The 9,533-nt window shown below is 39.8% G+C and overlaps 2 protein-coding genes across 6 annotated transcripts in view; both read right to left on the reverse strand.

The window, feature by feature from the left end:
- Cers5 (ceramide synthase 5) overlaps window positions 1-172 on the reverse strand; it is a 33,744-nt gene extending 33,572 nt beyond the window's left edge. Inside the window, exon 1 of the mRNA XM_048802705.1 lies at window positions 126-172. The gene's annotated coding sequence lies outside the window, so the exon portion shown is untranslated. The remainder of the gene's footprint in view (window positions 1-125) is intronic.
- Window positions 173-3,835: 3,663 nt separating this feature from the next.
- The window catches only part of Lima1 (LIM domain and actin binding 1), a 97,588-nt gene continuing 91,890 nt past the window's right edge, over window positions 3,836-9,533 (reverse strand). For all 5 annotated transcript variants that reach the window (XM_015493346.2, XM_015493345.2, XM_048802701.1 and 2 more), the window contains 2 exons: window positions 8,412-8,545; window positions 3,836-6,127 (listed from right to left, as the gene is read on the reverse strand). In XM_015493346.2, the coding sequence (XP_015348832.1) occupies window positions 5,110-6,127; window positions 8,412-8,545 (1,152 nt within the window). In that variant the 3' untranslated portion in view covers window positions 3,836-5,109. The remainder of the gene's footprint in view (window positions 6,128-8,411; window positions 8,546-9,533) is intronic.

Consider the following 9,533-nt stretch of genomic DNA (forward strand, 5'->3'; position numbering starts at 1 on the left):
CCTGGGGCGGGGCCCAGCCGGCGGCCACCCCCTTCCGGCCCCTTCTTGTCCCCTGCCCCGCCCAGCCTAACTCCTCCGCAGAGCAGGGCCTTTTCTCCGCCCATCTCGCCTCCCCGCCCACCTACCTCTCCACTGCGGGCTGGGGCACTCTCCAAGGGTCCTTGCCCGCCGGCCCTGGCCACTCCCACAATGGCCACGCCCATTCGCGCCCATGCAGCCCCGGCTCCACCCACCACAGGCTCCTTAACTCTGGCCCCGCCTCTTATCGCTGAGTCCAGCTTCCCTCACCAAGGCGAGCACGGCCACACCCCTTATTACCGGCTTAGTTCCCTTATGGGGACATTTCTCTTTCCGAGTCCAGCCGATACAAGTCCATTCCCGCTCCCAGCCAGGATATACCTGTGTCTCCACTCCCAGGGTCCCTCCGGCCAGGGCTTATTTTGCCATCTCATCTGGTCCCACCTACTCTTAATTCTCCACCACAAGCATTGTTTTTACTCCCAATCTCTTCTTCCCTTCGTGCCCCTCCATGATCTCCATCCCTTTTCACTACTTGAAAGTTATCGTCTCTTTTCCTCGGGAAAAAATGGACTTTAAATAGTTATTTTATTCTTCTCATTGGGGAAAGGGAATAGAAGAAAAGCCGTGTGGAAATCGAGACGTCCAGAGGAAAAATATAAAAGCAAAGAGAAATATGGACGGAGGGAATACATAAACTAGAGATCCAGCCCGCGCTTAGCATGTGGCAGGCTCCAGGTTCAATCACCAGCGCCCCCCAAAAAAGGCAATATTTAATGAGGTTTACTATGTGCCAGGTACTGCACGGTACGTTTTACACAGGTAATTTCACTCTTTCACACACTGGAGTAGATATTGTTATCCCCAGTATTTTATGGAGGAGGAAACTGAAGGCCAACAGCTTGTCCAAGGTTATATAGATAAGAAGTGGTAATGAGAAAGTTTTTAGACTCCAGAACCTTGAACCTTTATCCTATAAACTGCCTTAATTTTAGGTTTTCACACTGAACATTGAACTCTGCATAAATCTACACAAAAGAGGGGAAAAATAGACTAGTCCTCTCCAAAAGACTCAATTGTCCCTCAAGTACCTTAGAACCCTAATTCGGTCTATTAAAAACCTGGCTTCATGGTTAAATTGCCAGAGGTTAAATAGAATGATGGGGTGGGGGGGGGATTAAATCTCTCTTATCTGGGAACAGATAAAGTAACTTTATAACTAGTAAGGCATGCTTACATCAGAATAACTCTGGCCCTGCCTCTGATCCGGGTTCCCAAAGGAGAGGAAGGGGGTCGCGGGGCGGGGAAAAGCCATTCCAAGGAGTAGACTAGAAGATTTGCTTTTATTCAGTTTCTCAAACTCTAACATGAATCAACTCAAATATTAGCTTTCCCATATCCCACACGGAGGGAGTTTTTTTCCCTGAGCCCCAGCCAGAGATTCTGAGTTCAGAAGGTTGGGAGTAGAGCTCATGAATTTGCATTTCTTTCCTTTTGGGGGGGGGGTGTCTAGGATTGAACCCAAGGCCTCAAGCATGATGTATGGCTGAGCTACATCCCCATCCCTGATTTCTCCTAACAAATTAATAGGTGATGCCATTGCTGCTGCTCTGCGTACCTCCACCTAAAGCCATTTTCACCCAAACCTAGCAATAATTTAATGGTAACTACCTTATATTTAAAATACATATTAAGGGCTGGGGATGTGGCTCAAGCGGTAGCGCGCTCGTCTGGCATGCGTGCGGCCAGGGTTCGATCCTCAGCACCACATACAAACAAAGATGTTGTGTCCGCTGAAAACTTAAAAAAAAAAAAAGAATACTTTAAATTTACAATTGGCTTACCAGGCTATAACCCTATTGAAAGTCAAGAAGCATCTGCATTTGAGATAATGTACCCCTCCAGAAAATTTTACAAATAAACCGAAAAGGCTTTGCACTATCCTTAAGTACTTTAAAAAAATAAATAAAATAAAAAAATAAAATACATATTAAAAGGAAGTAAAATCCCTCTCTGGTCCTATGGGAATTTAAATCAGAGCTTCAAGGAACAGAGAACATGCTAACTTGGCATGCAGGAACCAGTGCACAATAATCTTGGTCTAAGACTATTCAAAATGGTTTCCCTCAAAATGCATTTATACCAGTTCTCAACCTCTTGGCCATTAGAAAAGATATTGATAATGAAATATGTGATGAAGCCAACTAAGTTGGGCTTTCACTTTGGCTAGGTATAATCCAACCAGCAAATCACTGAATCAAGCCTGTTTTCTAGCAGTCATAACCAGAATCTCCTTGAACATCTCAAGTCCTAAGCTTGGTCCGTTTTCCTGCTTTCCCAACAGAAAAACTTACCTCATCCAATTGTCACCATTAACATACCAAAACCAAACAAAGTTGCCTTCATTTAGACAGCTGAAAGAACAAATGATTAACTTTTTATTTGGCTGTAGATTTTTTTAAATTTTTTCCCTTGAAATGCTTGTGTTATCTGATCATTCTCTGGACAAGGACATCCTATTATTATATTGAACGTGGAGCTACTCTTTGTTTCTTCTCTCTGTGCCTGTATAGTAATGATATGTCTAACAGACCTTGAAAGTTATAGAAAAGGATTGTAAGGGTAATTTTAGTTCCCAAATGCCTGACATATGGTGACATACTCAACTGATATCAAAGGCAAACAGATTTCTTTTTTTTAATAAGGTCAGTAAACGAATATCATGTGGACAGAATTGCAAACAAACACATACCAGTGGTAAGCTCAAACCAGGTTTGGATATTTTATGTCAGGTACTCCTGGATTATTTGTACAGTGACTAGAGGTTTCTAAATGATTTCAGTTTGGAGTGGAAGCAAGAGCAGAGGTACCCTGCCATATAGTTAGAAGGCTAGAAAAGACCCTTAGAACATACATTGACCCTGGAAATGTAAAAGCCAAGCCTAGTAGCACATGCCACTTTGGACAATTAGAAATTTGAGGACAGCCTGGGCAACTTAGACCCTGTCTCAAAATATAATAAGAAAGGGTTGGGGATGTACCTCAGTGGTAGAGGTAGAGTGCCCCTGGACTTAATCTTTCCAGTACTGCAACAAACAAATACCCCCCCCCCCAAATTTAAAAAACCCTCTTCATCTGCAATGAAGTCTACATTTCCAACCTATTAAAACAAAAAAACAAACATGCAAAAACTTTAACAACTGGAGCAGTTATCTCTATATCAAACAACCAAAAATGTCTCTGCCTGGAGTGGAAAACAGATATTTTCAGCAGAGGCATTTGGAAATTCCATTTAGAAGGTCAGGCATAATTGTAAGGTAAATTATTTGGTTTGGTACTGGGGCCTGGGGTACCTTATCACTGAACTACACCCCTAGACCTTTTTATTTTTTTAAATTTTGAGACAGGGTCTAAGTTGCTGAGGGCCTTGCTGAGTTGCCCAGGCTGGCCTCGAACTTGTGATCTTCCTGCCTCAGTCTGCCGAGTTGCTGGAATTACAGGCATTCACCACTGCGCCCAGCAGAATTAATAAATGTTGAATACAATAAACCATAAAAACCACCACTGGATTTTTGCATTTGTAAAGCAAACATCTCATTTGGAAGGCACACATTAATATCTCTTGCCAAGTTGCTTGCAGTTTTCTAGAAAAATTTGTCTTCCTTCAGAGGATCAAAGTCCAAACTTGGCCCAACATTACCACCTAGTGGTGATATATTCATAGCTCGTCTCTTCAACTAAAATGGGTTTTTCCCAAATTACTAGTGTGAAAAACTGTTAACAATGTAAATAAATAATGGAAAAGAAACATGAAAAGTTCAAATGTAAATTAAAATCTTTATTGAATAAAAATGTTTCAGACTATGAAAGATGGTAAGAAAGCAGATTATTTTACATATCTAAAAAATATTAGAGCTAAATCTCTATAAATGCAGTAAAAAGAAAAGGCTATATCTTTAAAACACCTTTCACTCTCATACATACAATTTGGAATATCAATTATGTACAACAAATCTTGTAAAGTTTACAATGTTCTAAAGCCTTAATACTAAAGAAAACCATCCCAAGAAAAAGGCCTAGGGTTGGTTTAATTCAACCTGGGAATGTTGTCTGCAATAAAAATCAATGCACTTCAGAGCTGATAAGTATTAAAAAATTATTGCCTCAGAAAGGGGATATCAGAAGTGAAATACAGGATTTGGAGGTCTGAGCTCATGTCATTTAAGGCGGTTCTTTCTGTTATTCTTCTTCCTTTTGCATGGTGAACAGTGATCAATACTTCTCACAAAAAAGATGCAGCTTTCAATGAATTGTGAGAAACACAGATACCACCAGGAAAAAAAAAAAAAAAAAGCAATCACTTGGGGTGTAATCAAACTCATTGGCAAATACATAACTTATTTGGAGACAGTGGATCTCTCCAGGCACCAAAGCATGTAGGTTGGTTCTTTATTAGTCTCAAAAGGTGCTCTGAAAAGATGGCTGTAATGTACCTCAATAATTCAATTCCAGATTTAGAGCAGGATGTAAAGCAAAAAATTCCCCACATATATATGAGAGTAAGAAAATTAACCTAATTTTAAAAAAAGACTAAATATTTGATCTCTTAACAGTAGATACTAAAAAATTGATAATTGTTAAAAATATACAACTACGCCCTTTATGCTAAAGTGCATTTAATCATAACATGTCAGTCCCTAAATTCCTTCTGTATATTCTCTAATTCCACAATAGGATTTGTAGTGTAAAAATGTATACTAATCATCCATTTACTTTAATATTGCCATTTGGTAATACAATGGAATTTGGACTAGATCACTTGGAATATTTCCCTGCTTATAAGCATTTATGCATTTTGTCACTATTAAAGTGAAAGATTTAAGTAATGTTATTTCTAGTGTTTATAACTGGTTCACTTAAGCAGCAGTATGGGATTTTTTTTTTTTTTTGGTAGCAGAAATTCATTTCCAAAGTTGCTTTAGCATAAATGTCAGTTCATAATCCAATACCTGTTTCTGTGCATCACTTTGATAAAGGGCAGTGGCTCACTAACACTAACATGAATTTAAGGCCCAACACCATTGCAATTTGTCATTCTTCATCCTCAACCTCATCTTCATCCTCATCGTAGTACCGATTTCTCTTTATCTGTTCTTCCACAGACAGCTCTTGCACTACTTCTCCCTCCCAGAATTCCACATCCTGGGATTTCTGATTCTGAGTAGCAAATTCTTTAGTGGAGGTGTCATCTACAAAGCTGGACCTATTTGGAGACTTGGATTCTGGTGGAGACTGGTGTTTGAGGAGGTTGTTGTCATCTTCATCTATGTTTGCACCATTTTCTATGAGATTCTCACTCCCCATCTCAAAACTATTAATTTCCTTTTTTCTCTCTGCCTCTCCTCCTTTAGATTCCTTGTTTTGCCAGGCCATTTTTCCCACATTCCCATTCTTCTCGGAGACCCAGGCATTTTCCACTTGTTTCCTTTCTGGTACTATCTCTCTTGCAAACTCCTCGCTCTGCTCAGACATGCTCCAACCTTTCCTGATAGGTGGGGACAAAGCTTTTGGGCTCTTGACAGAAGATGTTCGAAATGAAGCTGCAACAGTGAATGGGCGGCTTCTTTCCTTCAATGAAGAAGATCTCCTCAGCTTCTTCAGATCCAGATCTACATCCTCAGGAGTTTCGAGCTTGCTGATTTCATCCTCTGGAGGCCATTTGGGCTTAGACACTTTGATCCCTTCCTCCAAGGCACTTCCTGAACTGCCAAGTTCAGATGGGGGTGGCCAGGCAATTCTCAACTTCTTGGTTTCAGCTGGCTTGTCTTCCTTTTCTCGCTGAGAGGAGGCCTTGGCTTCCATACTTGCAGCCAGCACACCCACCTTTGCAATGGGGGCATCTTCTACTCCTGGGCTCTGAGGGGTCTCCCCTGCATTTGGAAGCTGGGATGATCTCTCCAAAGTCTCTTCATTTTCATTTTTGCTTGCCCATAGATCCTTGTGTGGTCTGTGCCCAAAGCCTTCATCATAGTTACCTTTAGATTTAAAGAGTTGGTTGAAGTGAGGTTTACAATAGATTCTCCCATGTAGAGATGCATATGTTCCTAGACTGTCATCAAAAGAAAAAGAACATAAAGTTAGAAAATCTTCATATTCTCATTTATACCTGCAGGCTAATAACAGGCATTTCCAGTATTTTCAGAAGATACTGAGAAATTTATTTGAAAGTTCATCAATGACTTAGGATTCCCTACTCCATTTAAAACATATTAGCAATTCTTCTCCTTCTTTTTAAAATCCTTATACAAATCCTTACTTTCAAGATTAAACCTTCACAAGTCATTCTTCCACTTGGCATGAGTTCCCCATTTTCAAATGATTTCACTCTCCTCTGTGAAAATTTTTAAAAATTACTTCTTCCAGGAAGTATTCCCTAGGTAATCATACCTAGCTCTGATAACTCATATTGCTTAGATATTTATAATCTATTAACTATTTACAATGATATTTCTTTGTAAAAAGCTGAATCTTTTTTGTGTTGTAATTTAAAAACTTAATTCTACAAGAATGGTTACAATGCTCTGAAAACAGCTGGCACTCAATAGCTACTCCTGACTGAATAAATGTAAGATATGGTTAATAAGAGAACAGTGAGCAGTAGCCAGGAGGAAGGTCTTACCCAATGTTAGTGCTGGACAAGTCTTTAGATATGATCTCTTGCAGGATAATATATTTTATTTTTATTTTGTTATGGCACTGGGAATTGAACCCAGGCTCTCAAACATGCTAGGCAAGTACTCTACTACTGAGCTATATCCCCAGTCCTGAACTCAGGGGCACTCAACCACTGAGCCACATCCCCAGTCCTAGTTTGTATTTTATTTAGAGACAGGGTCTCACTTAGTTGCCTAGCACCTCCCCATTGCTGAGGCTGGCTTTGAACTCTTGATTCTCCTGTTTCAACCTCCCGAACTGCTGGAATTACAGGTGTGCGCCATGGCGTCTGGACTACTTACGAATTTATTTATTTTTTGAGATAACCTTTTTCTAAATTGTCCAAACTGGCCTCCAACTTGTGATCCTACTGCTTCAGCCTCCCAAGGACTATAGATGTGCTCCACTATACCTGGCTCAGAGTAACATTCCTCCGCCCCCCCACTACTGGTGATGGAACCCAAAGGCATTTTTACCCTGAGCTACATCCTTAGCCCTTTTTATTTTTTATTTTAAGACAGAGTCTCACTAAGTTGCTTAGAGTTTGCTAAGGTATGTTGCCATACCTGGATCAGTATTTTTTAGGGTATATTTTAGTATATGTTATTTTTTTAATTATAGATTGACACAATACCTTTATTTATTTTGATGCCTCATGCTTGCTAAGTACATGTTCTACCACTGAGCTACATCCCCCAGCCCTTATCTTAGTATATATTAAAGGGTTATAAAAGTGACAACTTTCCCCCATCCCCAAGTAATGTGTTTTGAGAAAAATTAATTATGTGTGCAAAAAAAGAACTAATGCATGAAAATCTGTCAGATTTTGGCTCAATATAAGGGAAAGTTGTCTAGCTAGAGCTAACACTGGAACTAGCTGCGGTTAGGCATCTACCCCCTATAAATGTCATGCAGAAGGCAGGAGATCTTTCAAGAGTATTTTAGAAGGGATGCTTGCTCTGGAAGGAAAACTGGAGAAAGTAGCATCTTATAACTTCCTTCTCTAGGTCTGGATGATGAAAATGATTTAATATGGACTATACCCCAATCTGTCACATTTATGTCTTTGAGTTACTTAGAAGAATTATACATAATAATTATTTTCTCAGAAAATAAATAAAATGAAGCAACATGGAAAAATATACATGCTCATCAGGGGCTATTTTTATTGCTATTTATTTACACAGTGCTTAGTACACTTTGAAGTAAGAGCTCAGGTAGGTAACATCTTGGGATTTGTTAACTTTATGATTCTATGACACCAAGGGAAAAAATCCACTAAATTAGGTCTTAATATGTAAAGGAACATATCAATGTATAATAGCCAGGAATGGTGGTGCATGGCTGTAATCCCAGTGGCTCAGGAGACTAAGGCAGGAGGATCACAAGTTCAAAGCCAGCCTCAGCAATTTAGTAAGGCCCTAAGCAACTTATAAAATGATGAAAATAATAAAAAATAAAAAGAACTTGGGATTATGTGGCTTAGTGGTTAAATGCCCCAAATATCATTATCATTTTATATGAAATACTTGTCGATAAGCAGGTATCTTTACTTTATTCAGGAGCCTTCAATACAATACCATCATCACAGTAGATTTTAATACCAATGATCCAAAAGCCAAAGATTGCCTCTGAAGCTCCAACTATACATAGAGAAAGACTGTTTTGGTCTGGCTTACCTAAGTTTGTTGTTGCAGTAAGAACAACGGAAGCAGCTGATGTGAAACACCTGCTGATTAGCCAAGAGACGCTCCATTGGGTAGACTGTTTTCTGACATTCCACGCAGGTCTCTCTTGCAGGTGCCTGAAACTTCTAGGAAAAGGAAAAGGACAACTTTAACTAGCATAGGCAGTGATGAGTTAGTACTCTGCTGAGATGGGCCTGGGATTTTCTTTATCTAGTAATTGGCTAGTCAGTCAATTCTCATAGGAATACTAAACTTATTCTAATTATATCAGCTGACTCTTCAAAGCCAAGAATCTCTCCTGAATTCCTTTCCCAAATTATCTGTCCTAAGTGTAGCAGCCTTTGAGGACAGATAGATGGGCTTGGGCTGGACTTCAGAGAAGGGCACACAAAAGCCACCGCACACAAAAAATGCACACCAAATCACCAAATGTTAAGGGCAGGGGAGTAGGGGGAGGTGGGGCAGGGATTAGAAGAAAATGTCATCACAGCCCAGAAGAAAGAAGTTTATTCGAGTGCCAAGTAAAAGCAGGACAGACTACAATAAGAACAAATTCTGAAGGGGATAACTTTCATGGAGAGGAAGAACATTTGGCTTTGAGAATTAGGTAAAAACATTTCAGTTTCAGTAAAGCACCTTTTATTCCCCTTTGCTTATAATCTTAATTTGTGCTGGATGCAGTGACATACACCTATAATCCCAGTAATTTGGGAAACTGAGTCAAGAGGGTTGCAAGTTCGAGACCAGCCTCTGCAATTCAGTAAGAGCCTAAGCAACTTAGTGAGACCCTGTCTCAAAATAAAAAATTAAAAAGGGCTAGGAACTTAGTGGTAAAACACCTCTGGGTTCAATCCCCAATACAAACAAACAAAACACTTTTTTTTTTTAATTTATTTTTTTTTTATTTTTTTTTAGAGAGAGAGAGAGAGAGAGAGAGAGAGAGAATTTTTTAATATTTATTTTTTAGTTCTGGGCGGACACAACATCTTTGTTTGTATGTGGTGCTGAGGATCGAACCCGAGCCGCTCGCATGCCAGGCGAGCGCGCTACTGCTTGAGCCACATCCCCAGCCCCCAAACAAAACACTTCGACATATAAAGATACACAAACCAT

This window comes from Marmota marmota, unplaced genomic scaffold (genome assembly GCF_001458135.2).
Source record: "Marmota marmota marmota unplaced genomic scaffold, marMar, whole genome shotgun sequence".
Lineage (NCBI taxonomy): Eukaryota > Metazoa > Chordata > Mammalia > Rodentia > Sciuridae > Marmota > Marmota marmota.